The following is a 27365-nucleotide window of genomic DNA, read 5'->3' as shown; positions in this document are numbered from 1 at the left end:
GTCATCCTTCATCCGTAGAACGGGTCCTAACCATCTCGACTTCTCTCTTATTATAGGCCTAGAAAGTGGAATTGAACCACATTTTTCGTACTGATTACTGTTTGAAATGCGGTCTCTCAGACAGGTACCCAAAACACTTCGTAGACAATTTCTCTGGAAAACATCTAGCAAATCCTTCTCCCTCTTTGGGAGTGCCAACGTTTCAGAACCATACTTGACCACTATCATCACTGTAGTTTCCAATATCCTAATCCTGGTTCGCAGACTTACGTTTCTGTTTTTTCGCAAAAAAAAATTCAACTGTGGGAAAACACCCCGGGTTTTGGCTATACAACTTTGAACATATGAATCCACCGTCTTTACTAATAATACGACCTACGTAAGTGAAGCTGTCCACTTGTTCGATCTTCTCGTTGCCCAACATTACCTCTTCACCTTCACTTATTCCCAGCACTAGCGACTTGGTCTTCTTAACATTAATTTTTCAAACCTATTCTTGAACCCTGAACTCTCAAAACTTCCAAAAATTCATTGATTTTGCTAACATTTTCAACTAGGACACTGGAATCATCAGCATAATCTAAGTGTAGGAGGGTTTTATTTCCCCTATTAGATTCCGTGTTGACCCATAGCCTTTGCTCTGCTTCTTAGGACAAGGTCCGTCAAAATAATCCATATAAAGGGGGATAGAACGCAAACTTGATTAACTCTTGATCCAATATGGAAGGAGCTACTAACTTCATTTCTACCTTAACCGCACTAATGTTATTCTCGTACATAGCACTTATCACTTTAGTATGTTTATCTGGTATACCAAACACGGATAGGAACTTCGCTATTGATTTTCTATTGGCTGAATCAAACGCTTGCTCATAATTTATAAACTTGAAAAATAAAGGGGTTTGATTGCTCAGGTACTTCTCAATTATTCATTTAAGAGTGAAACTTTAGTCGATGCAACCCCTCCCCTTCCTAAAGCCACACTGTTCTTCTCTTAAAACTCCATCTGCAGCATCTCTAAGTCTAAGAAGTATCATCATACTTAGTAATTTGTTTCCTACAGAAACCAAGCTATTGCCTCACACTCACTCGTATCCGCTTTCTTATAGAGGACTTTAATTAGGAGTTTTCCTAAAGTCGCTAGGTACTTCTGCTTTTTCAAAAATCATATTCATATTCTTTAGTAACTTATCTCTAACTTTAGAACCATCATATTTAAAAGACACATTTATTACACTATCAGCACCTTGGGCCTTGATATGTTTGAATCCCTTTACTACTGTTGCTAATTTTCCTCACAAAATAGATCTTCCTTCACTTCCAAAGTATCACAAACTTTTTCATTCCTTTCTATATCTTTTCCTGTGAAAACAGTTTAACACGTTTTCAAAATGTTCTGCTCATCCCTCATTTACTTTTTCCTTATCGCTAATTGTGTCGCCGTTCCTATCTTTAACTGGGACAAGTCCAGATTGACTGTTCCCTCTCAGTGTTTTAACATGTCAGTGCAATATTTTACTATTATGCCGTCTGGCTGCGTCTTCTAGATCTTTTCCATGACCTTCACTTCACACCTGCTTAATTCACGTTTCAATACCTTCTCCATTTCCCCTACACTGCTCTTATTTTCATATGATCTATCACTCAGATAATTCTTGTACAAGCCTCCTCTTCTCTCTACTAAACTCAAAGCACTTTCGCTAAAATTCTTAGCCCTGTTTCCGACTTTCCTCCCTAAGACACCATCTGCGACTTCACAAACTATTTTCCTGAAATTATTCCATCCATCTTCCACATTGTCAAATTTTAGACTCGCTGATTTAGTATTCATCTGTTCCTGGAAAATATCTCTCAAATTCTCATTCTAGAGTCTATCAACGTCATAACTTCTCCGAAGGTAGTTACCCTTCCGAAATTTCAGCTTTGGATTAACTCTTTACATTACTAAATGGTGATCTTTACTTTTAACATTAACTATAGCACTCCTAAGTACCACAGTATATTGTATCGTTCCTGCCAGTCTTTGGTTTACAGTAACATAATCAAGAAGATTATCCGTCTTACCATCATGTGAATATCATATTAACCTACGGGCAATTTTATGACCAAATGCTGTATTGCTTATAACTAGATTGTTATACCTACAAAATCGTAGCAGTTTATAACCGTTACCATTTCTTTTCCTACACCAAATTTACTTAGGGTTGGATACCATCTATCCTTATGTCTACCAACTTTGGCATTAAAATCCCCAAATGAAAATACCATATTGGTACCTGAGATCCTGTCTATTTGTTCCTGTATCTGTTAGTAAAATCCGTCTGAATCACTACTATCTCCATAAGCCGGTTATACAAGGGCATATACTACTATTGATTGATACCCTGCACTTTTTAGTCGTAAAATGAGCAGCAAGAATTCTATTATTAATACCTTCTCAATCTAAACAATACTTAGGAGCTTCCTTATTCATCATGAGCCCTAAATCCTGCCTATGCACCCATCCATCCTGCCTGGTTAAATTTTTTCTGTATCACCTAATTTTATGCTTCCTACCCTTGGGATGACTTTCTGGAAGTTCTGATAAGTCCAGTTCAAAGCTTCCGAGTTTTCTCGTCAAAATGTCAATAAAATAGTTGTCTTTTAACATTGTAACATTCCAAGTTCTAATTTTTATATTATTTAAATCATTGAAATTTGTATGGCCTTAGGAAAACACAGTCCCAGAACTAGTGCAGGATGGGGATTAACACATCTTATCAAGTCTACACTAAGCGCTTAAGCTGGGTTAGAGCCGGACCACAAGAAGTCCGTGGCATCTCCAGTATGAATGGAGGCTTTGTGCAATGCAAGGCTTATGTTGGTCACAATATGGTCTCCGCTCTTCACGATGCTCTTCTATCAACAAGAGTCAAAAACTGCACAGGTAATCTCAAGGCTATTACCTCATACTCATTATATATTCTTGCCTACAAAGATAATGCAACTATGGGGAGGCACCCCATAATACATAATCTAGCTAGGAAAAGGCCCTTCAACCCAAAAAGAAACACCAAAACAAACAAACCTGGAAGAATTATCCATCAACCAGAATCCGGTGCAAATGATATGTCGTTTTCTAGGCTACAATTTTCTTGAGGGCCGACACCCCTCAAGCTCATCCTGCAGCGTTGTTTGTAGTCGCGGTTTTGGTTAGGCAAACTCGTGATAGGTCTGCCCTGACTACGTGACCACGTAAGCAGGATTTCCCTTTCGTGGATAGGGATGAGGAAGGAGCTTATGACGGAACAGAACCCAATCCATCTCACAGCACCGGAACAGCTCCAAACTGTTATACCCAGCATATCCTCATCAGGGCCATAACCGAACAGAAAATTTGATACATTTTTATTCGGTATACCTATATTTGGCAAGAGTCCAGATATCACTCAAAATTGATACTGTTAAATAATGAAAATGTCAGTATATAAGAAGAAACACGAATGTATGATTGATTATCCTATTTTACTATTAGCTCTACCCCCTGTTCCTCAATCAGTTGAAATGACTCTGCCAGTTTTTAAAGGATTACCATCTTTTGAGATACAGGAGCACAAGGCTGGTGATTTAAGATTGAAGTGACTCCATCAACAAATATTTTGAAGTTGAGGATGATTCCGTTCGTAAGGGATTTGAGTGGCATATGTTGAATGGTTTAGCATGAGATTTGTTTTTGCACAGAATCAGGAGTTTCCTTGTTCTTTCATCCAGTCATGACACAGCGTTTTTGCGTTGAATCAGGGTCTAGCTCATGTTGTATTGAGTCATTCAACGGTAATGTTGTGAAATTTCTATAGTTTTGGCTAAGCTTGTTTTTATATAGTTTCATGACTTGATTTGTTTTTGTACCGTGTCATACCGCAGCAATAATAATAATAATTTATTTTCGCCCTCTATCGATACATTAAAAATGCACTAGAGGAGTACAAACAAAGAGAGAGAAAAAGACATGTCTAACGAGAAAAAAAGAAAAACAAGTGGAAACTTAAATCAACTGTGGGAACTTAAATCAACACTAAAATACTGGACCTAACGGTCTACCCATCTATATCTCATAAAGGTTAAGCAGAAAGTCTACCCAACCATATATCATAAAGTTCAAACAGAAAGTATAATAAATTCCTACATCGGTCATCAAATGGCAAATAAATCGTATGCGTCACGGAATGAATCCTATGGCTTATAAAATATACATTAAAAAACAACGAGATGAGACATTAGAGGCTTTTTTTGCTATTGATCACTAGTAATGTCACAGTGACGTTGACAACTCAGCAATCTTGGGGCCTACTTCTCCTTACTATATACATACATACATACACATACATATACATATATACCCACACTTACACACAAACACATACACATTTGTTATCCTTTTTCGCTACATTAAAACAACAATGTACTAGAGGAGTAATAAAGAGAAAGGAAAAAAACATGAAAAATCATCAGCTATGCAACAAAGTGACAACCACCACTGACGAGAAAAACAACTAAAACATAAAAGACTGCTCAGACCGGGGACTAAATTTCTATTCCACCGTATATAGAAGATGGTTAAGCGGAAACTCTGATATTTTCTTTCAACGGTTTTCAAATCGAGCCGATAATTCTTCCATCTTCTCAGATGTATCAAAGACATGGTATTTTTTACAAATGTATGAGTTACGGAACCATAGAGCAATACCAATAAAGAATTCAGCAAACCGGTAAAATTGAACCCTTGTTTGTTTCTTTTCTGTTGACGAAAAAAGTTTCCAAAATCGAGTTAGAAAAAACATATGCGGTGCAATTTCCTAATGTATACCTGTCAAATTGCCCTTTAACTTTTGCTAGCAAACCATATGTTTTGCGAAGTTTCTTTTTCAACTCATTAACAACCAGAGTGCGTATCGCTTTTATCAATGAACTAAAGTGAAACTCTAAATAATTGACTTAATCAGGCTTGGAAAAAGCGATCGAACCTACTTTAGAGGATTCTAAATGTGTCTTCTCATTCCGGTTTACTATCATAAACTCTGTGTTCGACAGTTCAATAGCAAAGCCAATTTTAGACAAACTAGCCTGAAGAGCCTCAAAAGCCCTTTCCATTGATGACAGGCTATCAGCAAGAAGAAGCATGTCATCTGCATACAAGAAATGACTAATATAGATATGATTATCAACAACATAGAGTGAGATGCTTCTTGTTGGAGTTCTAAGTGCGTTATTGAATATTAATGAACTTAGAACTGAGCCTGATCTCCGCGTTTTAGAAGACTGGGTCTTGTCAAACCATCACAAGAACGGACCCGGACTATTAAATTCTGGTACTAATTCGAAAGGCACGCGCAAATAAAGCCGCTAGTTCCGCTATTGAACAGAGAAACTAAAGATTGTAAATGCAAAATTGAATCAAAAGCCTTAGCTATATCAACTGCGCATACATACATACTCTTCTTCATCATCTTGTGACGTTCCATTATAGACAAGAACACAGAATGTGCATTTTGGACTCCTAAACCTTGCCTGAAACCAAATTGATGATCCCGAAAATCACATTTTTCACGCAGAAACGGGCAAATTATTTTTTCAAGTAACTTGCTGAGCATAGAGCATATGGTTATAGGTCTATATGAATTGGATAGCGCGGGGTCCTTATTCTTTATAGGCGTACGTGTACCTATCCCTTCACATAATGTCTTAGGGAAATGCTGTTGGGACAGAACTATTTGAAATAACAAAGCTAACCCTTCGAACAGCACATATGTACCATATTTCAAATGTTCTCCTTGCACCCCATCCTCGACAGACATTTTATCTGTTTGTAGAAGATGAATGTGTTTTAATAGCCCAGAAGGTGTATTAGTGATATAAATTTTGTGGGGATTCAGCTTTGACAATTGTCTCTGCAATATTCAATGGAAATCTGTGTCAATTGGTGGTGGGTCGCAAGCATATACTAATGACAAATGAGTGTGCCATTCAGTGTTGGTAATTTGATTTGTCAGGGTTGAAGTGGAACATGTAAGTTTAGTAACCTCTTTCCACAAAAGTTGTGGATTATTCTGTATTGACTGTGATAAATTTTCAAATTGGGCTTTTTTCAAATTTTTCACAACTTTCTGAAAATTCTGCTTCGTCCATTTAACTAAACCGAAAACTATACCTGAACGAGGTCTATCGCAATCCTTCCATATTTCATACCAAAACCGATGACGGAGTTTAGCTTCCCCTTTTACGCGTGTTAGTTTTTACTGATTCAGTAGGGACGGCAACATATGCGGCAACCTTTAGAGAATGTGATATTTCAGCAAGGTAACAATCAACATCCACGGGGTCCCCACGACGCGAAGAACAAAGAAGGTGATATGGTATCTTTTACGCAAAATATAATTTAAATTTTCTTGATACATCTCTGTATCTATTTTATCTCACGACCTCTTTGTGAACCGGTTTCTGACCCCTGATCCGCCACTTAAAGACGCTCGAAGCAGGACAGTTCTAGATGTGAATGATCACTAATTAAAAAACCTTGTGATAGATGTACATTAAGGCTCACCGATTCTTGAAGATGCGTTATAATAAAATCCAAATCCGAGGTGCTAAAAGAACTGTACTGATACGTGTAAGTTTGATCTTTATATAAAATATGTACGTCAGGTGGAAACTAGGTTTTTAAGTTCTAAGAAAGGGAAGCATTATCATTTCTTAAATCTGTGTTAAAGTCTCCGCAAACAAGAATTTTTTGTCCTGATTCCACTGCTTGGACTCAACTTGTGCTTGCACAGAGTCAGGTGTGCAAGCATTTTTGGACCGATTTAGGACGTAAGTCGCTATTGCGCCAAGTTTGTCTGTACTGATGCTCGGAAATTCTGCAGGTTAGATATGCCTTCTTATTGCATCGAGTTATTCTTCAGCAATTGTAAACAAATTTGGAGCTTAAATTCGGCTTGTTTTTGTACAGTGTTAAAACTCAGCTTCTTTTTTTGTCCTGACTTAATTTGTTCCGCACAGAATCAGGACTTTGTACCGATTTGCTCGATTTGAACCGAGTCAGGACATAGCTCATTGTTGCACCAAGTCAGTCTGTAGAAAGGCTGTATCTTTTTATAGCTCGGAATTAGATCCTGTTTGCACATATCCAGTATGCAGCAAGACATTGAAATTCCTTAGATGTGACTTGTTTTTGCACAGAGTCACGACTAAGCTTGTTGCCCCTCTCCGACTTTTGCACGAATGTTCTTGACTGTATAAGGGTCGTTTGACATTTTAAGTGTTCTTATGCCTAACAGTATAACGTCAGTGCTCCAAAATCTCTCAGAGGGAGGGGGAGGCTTACTGTAGCTATGTGGTCCCCAAAGTTTAAGCTTTTTTGGGCACTTTTGTGCGGAAGGTAAGTGGAGCTCAAAAATGGTATAACGGTGAGGGGGGGGGGGGGGTAATGCAGGAATAATGGTCTACTTTGCTCCTTCAATCATACAGGTTGCATGATTACTGCCTAAATAAGGCTCAATATTCCTGTCTTACAGCTAAAAGGTTGGTGGGGTAGAGGATGTGTGTGTTGAAGTTACTACTGGGTCCTGTTACACCTGATGTTTATGAACTTCATGTAGTTGTAAATTCGTTGCATGCTCATAATTTAAAGAAGGTTCTATCTGCCTACCTTTCTTCTTAAACGTTGACAAGTGGGGAGGACTAAGTGCAGTTTGGACTTGACTCATTTTGTAACTTATTCCAGAATTTGCTCGTGTATGTACCAAGCCGGAAATTATCTCCAAGTTTCAATGGGCCATCATTTTGTCCTCAAATCACATATATTGAAGGTCTTTGTATATTTCCAGTTTAAACGAGGTGCAATACGTCGAACTTTCTGCTAAAAAGTTGGGATGAAGGGGCTTGTTGGAGGGGTATTAGCCTAAGTTTTTTTTCAGTTTAAAGATTTAAATTACATGCACAGTTCTGGTTTTAACAAGGTGCAATTAAAGGCTCGCCTTTTCTGCTTAATGTGAAGAACAGACCTTTTATGTAATTTGGCTCATTGATCCCGGGGCTTTTGGGGGGGGGGGCGAACGCCTTTCTCCCCTCCCTGAAGGACTCCTTGATTATTCTGGATGAAATTGCTGACTCGCAATTATGATTCGATTCCGTTGGGACTAACGGGGTTCCCAGGGACAATGGGGGCACTGAAGAGGGCAAGCTGCCCTCCAATTCACATTGACGTTTAAAATGGGAATATAATTTTTACTTTTTGATTGAATAGTCTCCCGTCACGTTTTCTGGCCATCCGTTCTGTATAAAGTAGTTGGGAACAAAGAAGAAATACACTGGAAACACGTCACATTTTACTAATTCAACGCTTGGGCGTTGTTTATGATTGGACCCAAATCACTATGTTGCCTTAAGTGAAACTTAAAGCCAGTTGTTTTAGAATATTTTTACCTTAAAATAAACCTTTTTTTTATTCTGTGTTCGACAAATAGTTTTAGGTATATTAGAATTAAACTCCGTTATTTTATCAGTTTATGCTCATATATTCCGAAAATATACATGCCTTGTTATTCTCGGTAGCTGGGTTAAGAAAACACGTATCTAGGATGGGATATTCTGGCCCGCCACTCTCTTGAGTTCGGATTCTTTTTCTCCTTCTTTTTGCGCCAAAGAAACCAGAAATTTGGGTTTATTTGACACCCCCCTCCCAAGAAAAAATTCGTATGCAAGTCTAGAAGCTAAGTATTGGTTAATAAGCGGGTCTTTTAACCCAAAGCAGGTGATCGTAAAAATCTCGTTTGGAACAATTCCTTTATGCAGTGAACCACGAAAGAGCAGTATAAAATTCTGCATAAATTTTAGCTACAAAATTAAACACCTGGCGGACTTTGAAATTGAATTAAAATAACTATTCCAATTTTATTGTAATGCCTTTTCTGTTAAACTATAATAATCAAGCGAAAGATTACAGGGTTCCCTCGTTTCTAAGGCGCGTTATGCCGTTGAAAGGAGAAGTATTGTTGCAGCAAGGGGCAAGTGTGGGAACATGAAACTCCACATCCATGGAAGACGTTCTTATATTGTTTTTGTATCTTATTGAATATATTTGTTGTATATGTATCACTGTTTTGCAGTTGATTTTAGATCCCTTTTCTTTCCTTCTTTGTATGCTCCATCGTTTTTCTTTGTGCATGACTGGTAATAACTTCTTTCACCCATTCAAAATATTACAACCATCCAAAGTAGTTTTTTAAAGTATACTTGTAAATTATCGTTTTTAGTATTTTTGTATAAAAGTGGAATGTGGAATGAGGAATTGTTTTCAATTATCTTCTTGTTTTTCTTACGATGAAAGGCAGTGGGGTCTTCGCCGTTACTTACGTTAATGTTTGGAATAAAAATCCGTTTATACTTCCAAACTCTTCTCTAGATTCCAAACTCACCACTTTGAAACTCAGTTCTTGGAAGTCTACCGTGATCAAGGCTATATCCAGGGGGGGGGGTTGGTCCCCTCCCCCCGTGAAATGTTTGTCAGACTCGTAAAAACTTAGCAAAAATGTATATAAACAAATTTTTTATGCGTTTTCTCAAGTTTTTTGTGTACCCCCCCTCCCTGAGAAAATCCTTGTGTAACTCCCCCCCCCCCAGAAAACAAATCCTGGATACGGCCCTGACCGTGATCCTATGGAATAACTTTAATTTATTGCAAATCTTATTGGTGAATACTGAATCATTGCTTATTTTCTAGCTTTTGGATCGTGGAAAGAAGGGCTATATAAATTTAGAGGACGTGACTTATGCCTTGGAGAAGTCCTTCGCAGGTTCTACTTCTTCTTTAAAGCTGCCCTTGTTTGGTGTTAAGGAGGATTCAAAGATTACTTACGGTCAGTTTTTTTTAACTTATGTATTAACTGTAAGCTAATTCACCCAACTTGCAAAGGACTCGAGGGTTTTTGCCAAAATGTTTCCTTAAATAAAGCAGTCTTTCTTTAAAATGATATCTGTTTGACATATGGAATGTTAACATCTTCAAACGTTTGCATACTCTTGTAACAGTGCCTTGACAATGAATGTACTCAAATAGATGAATTTACTCGTATATACAGGTTTTCTGTAAGTTGCTGCGTCGCTCTTGCGTACATGGGAAAAATTACTTTCTTTATATTTTTTAAAATTTTGTTTAAACTTGCTTGCTTCTTTTTTTAAAGATGAATTATGCACTGCATATTGATGTGTTAAAAATAAAATAAACCAACTCGTAGAAGTGTGCTATTGGGAACTCACAAATTTCTATATGGCTTTTTGATACTTTAAACCAAATGTTAAACAAAATTTTGTCTGATGTGTTGTTTTAACCCTGTGGAGGGCAAAAGGACTGAAAATGGCAGTTTATTGAGGTGCTATTTTTTATGCTGCTGCTGCTGCTGCTGCTAGCACGAAGTATTTAGTGTGAGCTAGCTTTGTTGTGATTTTTGGTGGCCATCCGAAACCGACATTTTCGTAGGAGTATAGTAGAGTCTAAGATACCTAAAAGGGGAAATCTCAGAGTTTTGATTTTCAGGAAGGAGGCAATCTTGATTGTCTTAATACCAATATTTGTAACCTGCCTTCTTTTGCCATTGTAAGGCTAAAATGTATCCCCCCTCGACATTGATCCAAAGGACGTTTTTGCTAAGGCAGAAAATGTTGGACCTAAATATGTATTTTTTTTTAAGGAGTCAGGGCCCTCCCCCTCCACCCTGAAAAATATGTTTAGCCTCCTCCCTCTATTCTTTCATAAAGGTTTGTCCCTTCTATGAATAAATGAACCATTCAATCTGGAAATACGGATTTTTGCTGAAATCTTCAAGCTATCAAGAAGGATCAAGCAGAAGATCCAGGAATAAGCTATCAAGAAGGTTAGGGAAATCTGAAATGTTGTCTTCGAAATTCGGCAAAATCGACTTGCAATAATTTTACAACTTCCGCCCTTTCATTTCATGTAATCCATTTCACCGCTTGGCTTCTGTTTTAGGGGCCTTTGGCCAAATTGCTTGACCGTAATGCTGTGCAATTGAACGAGGATCTTCTTTGCAATATTCAAGGAATTGTTCCCGACTCGAGCGAAGTGAGAGCCCATTTGCGAGGGTTGTCTTATAGAATAATTGTCATATTTGCTGAAAATGATGGCTAATTTGCGTAGTATTTCTTGATGACAAACTTTAAATTTATGAATATTGGAAACAAATAATTATCTGACGTACTTAGTTTTTTGCTTACTTTGACGATACTCAGGGTGTTCAGTCCAACGTGACATCGAGAATTTTCAAGACCGAATGCTTCCTTTGGGTTCTGTCTTCCGTTTGTGATTGAATGTGACCATGCTTCCGGAATCTCCCCCCCCCCCCCCGAGTGGTTTGAACATTCTTTCTGATGACGCTATGCCAAGATGTGACCTGTTGACCTAGGGTCCGTGAAGAGGGAGGGGGCTTCTAATAGTACCTGAGGTTCATGGTCTTTTCCGGGCGCCTCATTACGCGGCCTAGCCCCTTCAAGCGTCTTTTCTTGATCAAACATCGGGCTTTTTTCTGCATATTTCCATCGACTTTTGACCTCTGATACTTTGCTATAGCCTTATGCTACTGATGCCTGTAGGCATTTTTGGTCAAGAGTGTCAAGTTGTAACTCTTCCACCACCTTCAATAGCCAGGTCTCGCATCCTTATGAAAAATTGATCACATGCATGATGAGTAGATCCAGAGCTTTGTCGCGAGGTTGTCGTCAAATTTGCTATTGTTTAACCAAATTTGAACAATATGTCCGTTCATCTCATGCGAAGAACGTCGCCTAGAGAACTCTCCAAAGTTCCATTCAGAAATTGAGTTCAGTACGGGATAAGCCACGGAGATTTTAATCGGGAAACGCTTTTTCAGTGTCACTTTATTACTCAAAAACCTCTCAAAACTTCTTACAACCTTATTTTCTTTTTTCTGTATTTTGACCTGATTGTAGTTAAAAACGGAAAGCCCTCAAAGCCGCTATTTGGATGCTTTTCTTTCTTCAATGGTGCTTTCAGTTGGTGTTGTCATTACTGCTTATGAAGCCTGAGGCCTAGGTTTTTTCTATAGTACATTTTAGAAGATGAATGGAAGCCCAGTTTACTGATTGCGAAAACAAATTCATTTTGCCAGCAATTGCGCAACTCATGGAGGACAAATTCTTCATTATTGATTCAGAGATGACCCAAAAGTAGAGTTGCCGCATTTATCCCGTATTATTGGCTTGAAATACTTTTTTTTTTTCGCTGAAAACAGGATCGCTGCTAATGCTGTAGTTCCAATCCTTCTGGAATATCTGCTCATGTATCTGAATTTTTTCCTTAGTCTGGACTTGTTTTCTCCGTGATAGTCCGATGGGGGTTTAAAGATTTTGCATTGTTTTACCCCTTTCCTGTTTGTTATTTCTTGTCTGAATCCAAACTGAATTCCCCTTCTGCTGTAAATTTTTATTCATTCTTGCTTATGATGTCTTTTCCTATTTCTTCGTACCTAGTACGAAAGGGTTTATTTCCAATTTTCATAAATTTAACGAATAGTACAACTAAGGTTTTTGCAAATATTTTTGTATCTATTTCAGCATTTAAATAAGAAACAATCGTTACAATTACTGTGTTTACATGGTCCATGCCGAGCTAGCCGCACTGAAACAAATTTGGCCTATCATAGTCAATCTCCCCTACTTTCTATAAAATAAATACCCCTCTGAAAGTGTCACAAATGAGCAAAGATCCACCTGAGAAATATTAACTTATTTTTTAAAAGTGTGATTTAGTACGACGATATTATTCGACCAACCATTCTTCTTGACTGATGATACAATGTCTATCATTGTTTTAACAATGTCTAGAATGTTCAACCAGCATTGTCTGTATGCATGTATGAATCTGTTTAGTGGGGCTGGGTATAAGAGTTGTTCGAATTTGTGTTGAAATAGAAGAAATCAAGGCCTCCTACCCCTCTCCTTCTTACCCGGACATATCCTAAGCGCTAGACTTGGGTGTAAAAGCTAGTTGTAAAGGTATAAAAATGCTGAATAAACAGCTAAAATGTATCCTTTGCAAAGTTTTTGTTGAACTCTGTACTGCTATAAGCAATAAGCGTTGCAGTAATAAGTAACCTGAAGCCAGCATAGCTCTGCTTGATTCTATTCCACTCTATTCCGAACTCAGCTTCATTATCACTCCCATGAAGTCTCTGCTTATTTTAATTCTTTCTCACTATCCATTTGATACACCCATTTCTTTCTTGTCGTGAAAAATGGGTGTGAAATTACACACCCATTTCAATTCTTTCTCACACCCCATTTGAGGTAGTCCTGCTTTTTGTTTGGTCCCAGCTGGACCTGCAATCAATTACAATTTCGGTTGCCTGTCATCCTTAATCTGTAAAGCGTAACCTAACAAACTTAGCTTTTTTTTCCATTTTCGACCTAGACAGTAAGATCGAATTAAATTGTTCGCATAGCTTTTTGTTGGATATACAGTCTCTCAAACAAGTTTCTACAACTGCCCATAGACACTTCCTCTGGGAAATATCTAAAATATGTTCCTCAACTTTTTGAAGTGTGCACGTGTGAAAACCATCCATAACAACTCTCATTGCAGTTGCTTCTAGCTTCCCCATGCTTACCTCCTATTCTTCCAGGTTTTTTCAACAGCAAAAAAACACGCTACGCCTTGTTTATTCTACTTTTTATATCGTCAATATATGTAAATTCCTTGGTAATAATGCTACCTAGGTGAATAAAACTACCCAGTAAGTCAATTTTCTTGGCACCTATCATTTCGTTATCTCTTCTTTTGGTGTTGGATCCATCTTGTGTCTACGCTCTTTTGATAACTAAATGTTCTTGAACATACAGTGGTGAATTGTACGCCGAATAGCCTAGGTTACTTTAGGTCTCATCTACAGTAACGAATTCCTACAAATGAATTGGGTCAAACTCGTTGGAGTCAAACATTTTTCGGATACCATCATGTGTTGATCAGAGTGTTACAGATCAGAGTTGAGAGAGTGTTACTGATCAGAGTGTTACAGACGAAAATCTGCAAACTGTAGCTTTGTGTAGTTGTATAGAAAATCCTGATCAGCAGCAAAACTCTGACAAATTTTCAGCATAACTTTAAGCGTAGAAATAAGTACCTAACACGGTCAAGTCATTGGTGTAATCATTGGTGGAGCTTTTTTCCTTATTTGTCACTCCCACTAGCCGCAAGAGGCACTCAATTATGTTATTTTGACATAAGCACTGTAGTCAGGGTTGCCTCCTGGTTACCATCAGGGTTACCATCATGCGCTGCAATTCCTTTTGCGATTCAGCACATTTCGCTCATAACTTTCTCGACTTGAAGATTTCGGTTACGGTGTGATATGCCCTAAATTTCTGTTTGCTAGGAACTTAGGATGCCTTTTTTAATTCCAATCTGTGATCATTCATAATGGCTTTGGAAACATATTGGATGGTCCCTTAGATTGTAGCTACTCCCTTTTGAGAGCTGCTAATAAGTAAGCAGACCTATTCTATTGTGTGTCCAACTTGGACACACAGCCTGTATTTTTGTATGTGATAATCCTTTAGATAAACTCTTCACAAAAATTTGCTCTACATTTTATTCTATACTTTGAAAACAGTAGCACTTGGTGTCTTTAAAATCCACATTTTAAAGCAACACAAAGTAGATTAATCAAATTTATAGGTATACTTGAAGAGGGCGTCACAAGTTGGCATAGGTAAAGTTTTGCCACAAGCCCCATTGCTTGTAGACGTCGAAAAAGTATTATCCTACCCTCTTACAAAAAGAAAATTTATTTGGAAACTGCAATGTGGGAAGAAGTATATATCTTCGATGATATGTCTCATGCTTTTGTGACAATTTACCAGAGAAAATGTAGAAATAAAAAATGTCGATGGATAGCGCGACTACTTTTTTTGTAAACATCTTTGCTGTTTATTATGTGTAAGATCGCCATCCTGTTATATTTTGCTTTTCTGTGCAGTATTCTTTTATAGAATACAACTGTGATAATCATTATTATTAGGCGTTCGGGGGCAGAACAGATTAAGTCGATACAACAAAAAACGAAGCAAATAAAAAAGAAAGATTCATTGCTTCTTTTTTTTTTTTTTTTTTTTTTTTTTTTTTTAATGCACCGATCCTTTGACGTAGGACGGTTTTTCAGGCTTAAGCTTTGCTTGACTCAACTCTGATTCGAGGCAATTTCGGAGTTGACTCGAGATCATATCCAATCTGGCGGAAAAACTGTCAATATATTTTTGGGGTTTGCTTATGTCTTTGAGTGTTCTGACACATTTTTGTATAGTCTTGGTCAAAATGTTTTTAAAAGAATTTTTTTTTTATATTCAACAGCTGAAATATTTTGTTTTGTTTGTGGCAGTAATCGTTATTTTGTTGGAACTCTCTTATGAACAAACCAAGTCAAGTGTCAGTCAAGTGCTTCGATGGTAAGATTTAAGACTTTACGGGGTTGATTTGTAATCTGGGAGGCTCATATTGTCTAACAGAAAGGATTTAGTATTCCTGCCTTCCTGTTCAACAACATTTATCCAGAATGTCCTGGCCCTACTCTGCCGTCATAAACACAAAATACCTGTCTTAAGAACCTTAAAATTTCAGGTTAAGAGTGTTTTGATGAAGCCATTGGCTCTGAGCATACATTTTATTTTGTTAGTAATTCTAATTATAACTAAATGGGATAGGACTCACTAGTAAGGAGTAAGATTGACTCCTCGTCCGCCCTCCTTATACAACTTAAAAAGACGTTTGCACCTGCACCTGAAGTTTGAGGATTCTTTGGGAAACCAAGTACAATTCTTGAGGTTTAGAATCCCTGCACTTCATCGACTCTTTAATCGCAATCGCATATAATGCTAGAATGGACAAAACTGTTCTGTCATCGAGTAGGAAATAATTTCTTTTTAAAGCTTGTTTTATTGCAGCCATTCTAAAACGTACTTAAGGAAATTCTGAATGCTAAAGCACATCAGCAAAATTATAAAATTCTAGAAATTGTATTTACAGAGAATTGTTTGGTCCATCAAAATCAGGACTATTAACTTATCTCCTTTTAGAATATTCTCCTCTTTTTTATTAATCGAATTAATCAAATTTTTCTCTGAACGGGTCAGTTGTTAATAATAAAATCATGAATGTTCTTCAATTTTTTCCTCTCTAAAATTGCCCTTGAAATCCAAGTTTAAAAGGACACCTAAATGTTAAAAAATGGTGAATTTATTACAGTTTGTCCTTTGCAAGTCTACCCATGACATTATACATAACCAAGAAAAAAAATTGGCAAAGACTAGAACATGTTTGCACTTGAACACAATGTCTTTATCTATTTTTAGAAATATTTGTCTCTGCAAATGATTTTTATTGTTACTGCAGACGGTTTAAAGTTTTACGAATCAATAAGTGAAGTAATTATTTTTAAGGAGTTTGTGGCATACGATGACTTAAGGTTTCTGTATTTAAACGAAAACACAATTTACATGTTTTGATGTTGCTCTAAAAGAAAATTAGAATCATCGCCTGTTTTTTTGTTTCACTGGAGGGACTTGTCTCTTTGAAGTTAACCAGATTAGATTATACCAACAGTAAATGTATACGTATCCTTTAGTAAGCCTTCAATAAGGGAGGGAGTGTACAAAAACTTCACTACCAAAGTATAATCACCTTTAGGTGAATAAGAACTTAAAGATTTATCGCATAATGCGGGTTATGAACCAAAAAGTTCCCCGATTGGTATTGCAGAAACGGAATGAATGGTGTTACCTCTTGGCATCGAGTTAAAAGGCGATAATTGCGAGCTGGCTAGCAAATTTGGCTTTGATATTTACGTTTGTTGGAAAGTTGCCAGACCGATAGTCGCGAGCTGGCAGTAATGATTAGCTAGACTTTTAAAGGAAATACATGCCGCCAGTGGAAACTGTTTTTGGGAAATTATTTTTAGCACCATGGCTTTAAACCACCTATCAATTAAGTTTATTTATTTTGTCATATTTTTCGTTACGTATTCCGTATAAAATTATAACCGAGTTGCAATTACTAATGTAATTTTTTTTCAATGGGACACAATGGATTTGAATAAAAATCAAGTTGGTGGACTGTGACGAAAAAGTTGAGAGCCATGGCTTATTGGAGAAAAGGCCAAGACAGGTAGTCTGAGTGAGAGGCAAAGCTGGTATAAGCGTTTTTAAGAATTGTGTAAAAATGATGTCATTTCACTTTTTAATAAATAGTCTATCATCCATCCTAGGATAGAAATAAGGTAGATAGTCAAGGAATAAGGGTAATTCAAATAGTCTGATTTTCTATGAGCCATTTAAAGGCAATCGGAGGCCCCAAATAAAAGGTTTTCAAAGATTTATAACTGACCAAGTCCATAGGACTTTGAAGACAATTGGGGCGACTGAGATTGTTTTCATTATATGAGATTTGCCTACTAGGAAATCCTACTGGAATTGCAACTGGGATGATTGAGATTTCTGGGTTGACTCTTGACGGACAATGTCCACTGGACTCGTATGCTAAACGGGGGACTGAATCTGACTGGATTCACAAGCAAACAACTGACCTAAGCCTAATAGGCTCGCCCGCTCAGAGTCTCGGGCGGGCTATCGTGTTTTAGTATTGACACATGACCGACAAGTCCGAAAAAAAAATAGGACAATGTCCAATTAGAAAAAATTAGGGCAATGGAAATGGGATGAATTTTCGAGCAATCTGCCTTTACAGTGGCTATTCCCAATAATTTTACTAGACGGTGTGACTATAAGCCAACTTGCCTTTGTATTGAGTATTCGCAACCGCTACTTTGCTATTGCTGTTAAGACGGCTTGTATGAATGTTACTTTTAAGGTTGTCCAAAATCAAAACCCAATTTGTCAAAAATGAGTTATATATGGATTGTCACCTTCACACCAAGCGGAACCCTGTACAGGAGTCTGATATTATCTCTATCTTACTCTTGGGGATATAATATTTCAAATTGAATATTATGTCCACTCTTAAAAGCGAAGCAAAAGGAAAGAACATCAAATCCAAAAGACTATCCAAGGACAGAATCGCCATATGACTGGGTTTGAGTTTTTTCCTATTATGTTTTGCTAGATATTAAGCATCACAAGCACGTCACAATTCGTCACTTGTTTTGTATATAAGCCCAGGGGAGGGGTTCAAGACACGTTGAATCTAACCCAACCTTTCTTTTAGATGATTTCTTGTGCTTAAAGACCGCCAGTTAAAAGAGAAGCCCAGTTTGTGGTTATATATACATATTTTGGAAACTAGATTCTATTTATTGTCCAAATTTTTCTTCCTTGAATTACCGTTTTTTCTTCTTTGCCAAGTACAGATCCTCTAAATATTGCTTTGCGGAGTAGCCGGTTTTTATTAATACTGCCCATTGAGAGGCAAGCAAGGGTGTTAGTTAATTACAGTTTTGGGGTTAGTTACAGTATCGTAATTTTGTCAAAATCCTGGGGGGGGGGGGTAAAGTTGGAGCCCATTTTCCCAAGTCAAGTGAAAATGATGGTAAAAAACAAACAATGGGTCATATAGTACCTCCATAAAGGTGCCCCCTGCCCCGTAGCACATTACGCCCTTAGTTAGTGGGAGGAATGAAAATAGGTATGTTATTTCTGAGGATGGCTGAAGAAAAGTTTTAGCTGATGTATGTCATCTTTCTTGATGGTTGAGTCACATTTTGGTCAAGCTTGTGGATAAAATCAAAAATACGCACGATCGCAGCACCGGAAATGTGTCCTGTGCGCAAATCTGATAGTTAAGAATCGTCCTACTTTTACCGTAAAATTTAGGATTGACATATCAGAGTACATAGTACATAACTTTTGAAATTGGAAGACGAAAGCTGGGAACATATATTTTCCGATTTGTGTGATGTACATGATGTTGATATAGGCATGAAAACATAAGTACAAGGGCTTGAACCACTGGCTTAATTTCGTCAAAATCCGTGGGGAGGGGAAAAGTTGGAGCCGATTTTCCTAAATCAAGTGAAAATGACAGTGAAAATGAAAATTGATCCATATAGCACCATAAAGGTAAAGCATACTAAAGACGACTGCTCTATTTCTGTGGTTGCTTGAATTATATAAGCCTATCTTAGTTTTGACAAGATTTTCGAAGACGCTAAACTTCAGCTGATGGGGGCAGTTGCCCGCCCCCATTTGTCCTATAGCAAATTACGCCGCTGGTTTTGATAATGTTTGGGCCAATAGCTTATATCTGGGAAGGTCTCAACTGAAAGTGAGGAGCAACATTAAAACGAACAGAAATTATTTCGTATATAAGGGGGTTTACCCTCTCCTCACTACCTCGCTCGTTAAGCTAAGGTTTTTTAGAACTTTTAAAAAAGCTTCTTATTCTAATTAAACGGCCCTTGTGTTTCAGGAGTCGTTCTTATAGGATTAGGACAAAAAATCAAACTTCAGCGTAAAGAGTGAGATATCGAGGAGGGGGCAACTCCCCTCGCATACAGAATAATTTCTGTTAGTTTCAAGTTTTAATGTTACTACTTATTTCAGTTGAAAAAACTTTCAACTGAAAAACTGTGTTTTTATTTAATTTGAGATTAATTTTTCAAATAATGCCGCGAAATCCGGCTCCCGTCCATAGAAAATTCCTTCCCCCGCGGAAAAATCCTAAAATTGAAGTTCCTCTTACTTAAATTACTCGCTTAAAATACCCCCCCCCCCCCACGGACAGTTCCATCTTCGCTGAAAATTTCCCGCAGAAAATTTTTGCCAACGATTCCGTCTGAAAAATTATCCTTAGCATAGTTTCATTTGAAAAACACTAATTTCTGATTGTTTTTCAAATCATGCCGAAATCCCCCCCCCCCCTCCGTGGAAAATTTGTCCTGGAAATCTCCCACTCCAAGTGGAAAGTTGCTCCCGCTGAAAATCCCCCATGGAGAGTTTCTCCCGCGGAATTTTTCCATGGAGAATTCCCCCACCCCCACACAGAAAAATCCTACAGACAATTCCAACCCTGTTGAAATTACCCCGGAACATCTCCACATGTAAAATTGAGTCAGCAAAGACAAAGTAAGATATAAAAAAAAATTTCTTATACGAATTCTGGAAAATCCCCCAGTGTAAAATTTTCCCTGGGAAGTTCACCCCCAGAATTCTCCTTCCCTATGGATAATTCACACCGTGGGAAATCCCCAAAAGCAGAAAATTTCTCTCCCCCCCCCAAAAAAAAACAACACAAAATCCATGTAATTCCCAGTAGTAAATAAATATTACACGTAAACAAAGGACACATTTCGTAACTTACAGCCCTTTCCCCAGGGCTGGGGGGTGGGTCATGTTTTCCTCTAAGGCATAGCTATTAGACCTTTCCTCTGTAATGAACAAAATGGCTATCTCAAAATTTTGGTGGGGCGGCTTTTGGGGAAAAGGGGTTGTGGGAGGGGGCTAGTTGCCCTCCAATCTTTTTGGTCACTTAAAAGGGCACTAGAGCTTTTGATTTCCGGTCAAATGAGGACTCTCCCGATCTCTTAGAATCATTGGTTCGATACAATCAGCCCTGGGAAAAAATAGAAATAAAACAAACAAATTAACACGTATCCGTGATCTTTCTTCTTGCAAAAAAATACAAAATTCCAGATTTTTTATATAGGAGCTTGAAACTTCTACAGTAAGGTTCTCTAATATGCTGAATTTGATAGGGTGATTTTCATTAAAACTGCAAGATTTCTAGGGGATGTTTCCCCCAATTTCCGAAAATTGGGCAATTTTCTCAAGCTCGCAATTGTTGATGGGTAGCATTAAACTTAAAGGAAACTATATTTTTGGAACCAGCATAAAAATTCGTACATTTGATGTGCATATTGTTATCAAAGCTCTGTTTCTTAGAGTTTCGGTTACTATGTAGCCGCTCCTTACTTATGGTTCGCTACCACGAACTGTTTGATCAAGGTAAAATTTAACACAATAAATTTGAACCCATTGGTGCACAAACCCAAAGTTTTAGAATGAGACACAAGAGGTTGTCTTTCGGGAGGAGGATTTTGAAGTCCCAAACTGCGTTTTTAGGCCCAAGTTTTTTTGGGTCGTTCATTTTGACTGATGTTTTTTTTGGGAGGGGGGGGGGGAGTCTGTTACGACGTTTACATTTTTATGTTTTATATTGTGTATATTTTTTTCTCCTTCCTAAAAAACAACATAAATTCTTAAAGACTATTACAGACCATAGTCTTAAAGACTATGTCAACCGCCTTTATTTGTTACTAGCCTTTTATCAGGTCATCATTAAAGAAGATAGTCAACTTTATGACGCCCCCCCCCCGCTTAGAGTGTGTAGTTAGATTCAGTATGATGACTCTTGATGGACATTGCTATTAAAGAAACAACAAAAACTCCATAAAAAAAAAACTAAGGTAATAGGCAAAAACGATTGTCTGGAATATAAAGAGCCCCGTCCCCTGTACTCGTGGGTGCTTGAAGGTTCAGAAATCCGTGAAAAGGAAGCCAAGTTGGATTTAATATGCCTTGATCCATCTCAAAGAATAGCCGAAAGACAGTTGTGGCAAAAAAAGCTTGGTATGAAGCACTTTGGAAATTCCGTCGCTCTTGCCCCCCCCCCCCCGTGCCATAAAAAGGCTATCTGTCTGGAGGAATCCTTCAATAGGCTTATTCCCCCATCAGAAAAGAAGAGAGATAATTACCTCTGTATGTGGTTTAGGCTATTAGCAGATACAGTATTCATTCAAACCAAGCATGTTATACCAGTTTCAGCAAGAACGCTTATCAAGGTTTTTCTCTAGGAAGCAGGAAGTACTGTTTTATTTTTATTTTTTTGTAATAAGCGGTGGATTATGGCGTTGCCTGAAAACTGTTGTTCATTCTTGTGCAACTTGTTTGAAATAGCAAGATCTGTATTTTGGCTTAGAATGTGTTGCGCAATTAACGGTATTGCTTGAACTTGTATCTTGCCCAAGGTCTATTCCAGAATGGCATAACGATGGATACATAACTAGCTGGCCTATAATGTTTCTTTATCGGATGTCCTCGTAACACTCTATTCAGATTACCACTTCTGCTTTTCTGCACATTTTAATCGAATTAGTGCGTTCATGACCTTCAAAAAAAAGTATTTATCATGTGTCATTTGAATTGCTATTTTCTTTTCATATCTTTGGAGTATCAATCCTTTGCCAAGAATATTTTTTACCTGGCTTAATCTGAGGAAGATCTTCCTGGAAGATCACAATAATATTGGTAAACTTTAATACAAGTTTAGCATTATATCGTGTTTTGCGTGTAAAAATTATGGCTTAAAAACTTTGAAATGCGATATTACTATTATTGTAATTATTACACAATGTTAATGATAGACTCTGCGAAAACCTGAATATTTGGACTTAAACATTTCCCGGGAAGATCGTTTTACCCCCTTCCCCCCCCTCTAATCTTGTTTACTGTATACGCCAATGGTATTAAGATTTTTGCGGCGTGGAGAATATTTGAGTAGTTAGAATTATTTGCAAAAAAAAACACAAAAAAACACACGCTTGCTTTCACCTGACGAAGGATGGCAGTTCGGTCAAGAACTGAATTTTCTGTAATATCACTAAATATAACAATAATGTATTATAAACAGCTAAACAGGCTTGCCCAAAGATTGTATCTAAGGGTGCTGACATCTGGAGCGTTAAATATTGTGCAGTGTCGAGTATTTCCTCCCCCCATACCCAGTGCATTTGCAGGGGGGCGTATGGAGGTCTAACGAGTAGATGGTGGTCAAAGAGCTGACTAGTTTTTTGGTTACGTTAATCTTTCTATGAAAATCATATTTATGTAGCATTGTTCATTCCATATATTTGACGGCATTCGTTCCTCGGAATGCTATAATTAGAGTAGTATGATCAGAATTTTATGATATACATGCTAAAATTATAAAAAAAATCTGAATAATTACCTGAAATGGACTTATTTGTGCAAATTGAGGAAATTTCTTTGTGAAAAAATATGGGGATATCTTTCTCTGTGAAAAATTCTGGAAAATGCACCAAAAGTTTGTAAATTTACTCCTTAAAACATATTATTTTACAAGTGTTTTCCTGAGGCAGAGGGAGGAATATTCTAAAAAAAAAACTTACTAGTTTCCCTCTTTAAACTTGTCATGCTGTGTTTAGCCTCATGTTGGTGGCAACCCCTTTCCCCCTAGGTGTCACCCGAGTTATGTTTGTGCTATTGTTTTTTTTTTTTTTTTTTTTTTGTTTTTTTTTTTTTTTGTGTGTGTGTAAATTGAGCTAGTGGGTCCCTTCAAGTCTGACAAAAAAGTAATGATTCGTAAATCTTCTTTTGTTTATGAATGCGCAGAGTTGCCGGAATTTAGGTCGAACCTTCTTACGTTCTAGTTTGCCTTGACCATGACATTCATTGTTTCTGCATACATAGCTCAGCGATGCCAAAGACGAAAAACAAGTTAGTCTACGGGTTTTGAATCGCGTGGATTTCAATTATACCGTCCTGACTTCTGCCTTTTTTAGTTTTTTCTTTCTTTTTTTTTAACTTGAATTACTCTTAGTCCTATGAAGTTAGTCGAAAATAGTTCAGTAGGTCATGTTACTGTCAAACTGATATATGAATGATTAAATGTACTGGTAGGTCTTTTTTCATTCAGAATAATACAGGGTGCTTAAAAATCACTAGACCAAATAGAAAAAATTGCACGCGTATTTTTTGGTACGGATATTCAAATGTTGAAATAATGCAATAAGCTGTATTCTTTGTAATAGACCATATCGTTGTTAGAGAACCAACAAATATGTTGGTTTATGATGTAGGGGCAAATCCTTCAACGGCAGTTTCACTGAGCTTATCAGGCGGCAGGGTATAACGGATCAGCTCTTGAGGTCATTTAATCTTCCGCCTTAGGGCATATGACTGTTTTTTCCTTTTTCTTTGCAAATGCATGGAAAGTTGAAAATTTAAGAATAAATGTTTAACTAAGAGGAAAGAAGTTCAATAGAACGTAAAAGCCGTGTAATTTTCGGTGATGTGAAGGCCGTTTTGAAAAACTGTATCAATTCGTGGATGAACATTTCCAGAATCCTTCTATGTGTTTCATAGTTCAGTTGCATAAGTGTAAGTAATGTAAAGTGTAATATGCTAACTCTGTTTTGAGTTACTTGTCTAGATTACCAATGTATCTGAACACCGATTACAAATAGAGACGATAAAAATGGTAACGACCAAATCCTCCAGAGTGGTTGAATTTGCAATCCAAGACAGAGTTCTTTGCTCTAGAACGAGATGCTTGCTCGTAATTCATTTATAGCCCAGCCTCAAACTGTATGCATGAAAAGTAGCTGTCAAAATATGTACATCTGGCCAGGCATGTGTTTAGCTGTTGAATTTTATATAATAATGCATTCGAGACCCGTGCCGATTGCGTTCTTTTTTTTCCCGAGCTAACTAACTTTTGAGAGACCTTTTGTGTGTAATGATAAAAATCTCAGTCGTTGACACTATGGGGGGTGCTGGAAAGTATAGCGAAAGGGACATTAGCTTCCAGCAGGGATAAACTAGCTTGAAGTCGTGATAACCTAAAGTTTAGCCAGTTGAGAAGGAGGGGTTGGTATACTAAGTGGCGACTCAAGAATTTTGTTTTACTCAGGTAAGAAACATTGCAAAAAAATCTTGCTGATTTTACCTACTTTCATTTTGTCCTCATCTCCTTTCCTTTTTGCCCTCATCCCCGGCATCTCCATTTTGCCCTCACTTTTTTACATGTTGAATAAGTGTAGAAAAACTCCTGGCTGAGACTTATTCTATTTTGTTGATAATAAACTTCTTTTTTAGGCGATTTTGCGTCGACAGTCAACGAGAAACCTGAGTATGCCAAATTTTTTGAAATATTTAGGCAATCATATGCACCTGCCAGCTAGAGATATTCATAAAGTGTCTATCCGCTTGTGACCCATTTCTTTAGGAATCTCATTTATTCGGAAATATTCAGTATTCCTGGAAAATCTTCCTCTATAAGTTGGACCTTTACTATTATCAGTATTCCGAAGTATTATGGTTCCTGAATTTATGGTCATCGAACCAAAATGTGCTTCTGGACTCCCATATGTGTTTTCGCTCTATAAATTGCCTTTTCAGTTATAAATGTATGTAATTGTGGCACAATACACAATTTGTGGCACCCCCACGATTTTCTTCTAACAAAGCTAATCTGTAGTAGTCATATGCCTTTTTTTGTGAAAAACTTTGACATGTTCTGTACGAGTATTATGTTCTTAATGTTGGCTTTAAATGGATTTGAAGTTTTCGCACTTAGTGAAAGTATCTGGGCCCACACTTGAAATTTAGGTATTTTCCATTTAACAAAAGCGAAGTTCCCTCGATCCGCTGACGCGCAAATGTTTCCCTAGCTGCGAGGTAAAAAATTTTTTTAGGTTATTTATACTACTACTACTAACTCGCTGCAGCATCAAGCTGCCATAGGTCAACACAGCTACGCACGTTGCTCCTCTGTCCCAATTTATTCAAAGCATCCCTCTTTACACCCTTGAAAGATCTTAAGCCGAACTGGCCAGCCCTGACAAAAAACCAACAGAAAGAAAAATCTCAATAAAAAAACAACAAACGAGACTGCGGCCAGTGGAGAGAAAAGACGAAAAATGTAAAACAACGCGGATATTTCGCCTGTATTAAAAACAAGGCGTCTTCAGCTCGAGAAAATAAAACCACCACAAAAAAATATATATATATATATATATATATATATATATATAATCGGCGGCAACTAATCTTTTCCCTGCGTGGATTAGTTTGCGCCAATTATATATTGCTTTTTAGTGTTGGTTTTATTGGTTTTTTATCTTGTTCTTCTTGTCTTTTTCTCATGCTGAAGACTCCTTGTTTTGATACAGGCGAAATATCCGCGTTGTTTTACATTTTTCGTCTTTTCTCCCCACTGGCCGCAGTCTCGTTTGCTGTTTTTTCATTGAGATTTTTCTCTCTGTTGGTTCTTTACACCTTCCCAAGAAGTTCCCATTTCCTTTAAATATTTCCTTACTACATCCTCCCGCCCCGTTCGGAGACGACCTGTTTTTCGTTTGGCCCTAGACGGTTGGCCAACAAGGACAATCTTTGGCAATAAGATGCTACATATGACCAAAGAAAGGGAGAGGCGCTTAGTGGAAGATTTACACGTTCTGTGGACGCCAGCTGAACACTTCAATTTTTCTTCTAACATTTTTTCTCTATCCTTGATAACAATGTGTATCTTAAAAATGATCTAAAATGACTATTTGTTCGATGCTACAGAAGTGTTAACATGTCACCTCCCTTCTCCTCTCCTATGGGCATTTAGTCTTGTGGGGAACCAGATATGCCGCTAGTCGTTCTATGGAACATAACTTTGGTGTTGTGTGGATAAGTCAAATTGAAAGATAAATAAAATAGATCCTAAAACCCTGGGCACATGCCGCTATAAATGTCAGCTTTCTCGGAACAATCTAAATTTTCCTCCTATATGTTGTGCAATATTTAGTAAGAAAACAATTATTTTGCTATGTTTTTTGCCGCTCCTTTCCAGAATTGTCATTGGAATTTGTCTTTTTACTCATCTTATAATTTATGGATTTCACGAACATTTCTGTGCCTAGTTGCCAATCCAAATGTTTATTGTCGTTCATTTTTTAGAACTTAAAAGTGGATCTTTGTGGGGAAACTATTAAAATTCAGTGTTTGAGGGAAATAGCATGTTGGTAGTCATTTCTTGACAAGTGCTATTTTCAATCGATGTTTTGTGTCGTTAATCGGCGAATTTTTATGGATAGAACGCCACTTTCTAATAAGAATACAAACTTCTATTAAGAGTGAGGAGAGAACTTGCTCTCTCTATGCCATTGCCTGCCCTAATTGCTCTGAGGAGGGCTCTTTTGGGCTTCAGTGAATATCGACACGGATATTACTTATATTTTAAGATTAGCCTTAGACGGAATGGAAAGTATCGAAGTCTTTTATAGTATTGATTGCCCTTGTATAACAGGGTATTCCTCTAAGTCCTTAGTTGATCTTTACTACTCTGAAATACTTTCACTAAGTTTTTGAACTTCACTAAGTTTGGGAACAAATAGTGTGCATATGTTAGGTTACTTGCTTCTTCTTGTTTGATTTTTGTGTCTCTAGTCGAAAGGCTGTAGATCCTTTTAGAAAGATTTATGATGAAATATACGTCTGCTGGCTTCTTAGGACGAACAAATGTGAAACTTGTAAACCTTCTCCAAGTTATTTTTGGTTCTTTTTTT

General features: G+C 37.4%; 1 protein-coding gene across 4 annotated transcripts in view; it reads left to right on the top strand.

The window, feature by feature from the left end:
* The window catches only part of LOC148945346 (lysophosphatidylcholine acyltransferase-like), an 83795-nt gene extending 58579 nt beyond the window's left edge, over positions 1-25216 (top strand). For all 4 annotated transcript variants that reach the window (XM_089098615.1, XM_089098611.1, XM_089098612.1 and 1 more), the window contains exons 11-12: positions 9758-9893; positions 24907-25216. In XM_089098615.1, coding sequence (XP_088954741.1) covers positions 9758-9893; positions 24907-24992 — 222 coding nt within the window. In that variant the 3' untranslated portion in view covers positions 24993-25216. The remainder of the gene's footprint in view (positions 1-9757; positions 9894-24906) is intronic.
* The last annotated feature ends 2149 nt before the right edge of the window (positions 25217-27365 follow it).

Source organism: Artemia sp. Qi Xiang Cuo, chromosome 13 (genome assembly GCF_049724085.1).
Source record: "Artemia sp. Qi Xiang Cuo chromosome 13, ASM4972408v1, whole genome shotgun sequence".
Lineage (NCBI taxonomy): Eukaryota > Metazoa > Arthropoda > Branchiopoda > Anostraca > Artemiidae > Artemia > Artemia sp. Qi Xiang Cuo.
The sequence above is the reverse complement of the archived record's forward strand: the minus strand, read 5'-3'. Positions and strand labels throughout refer to the sequence as shown.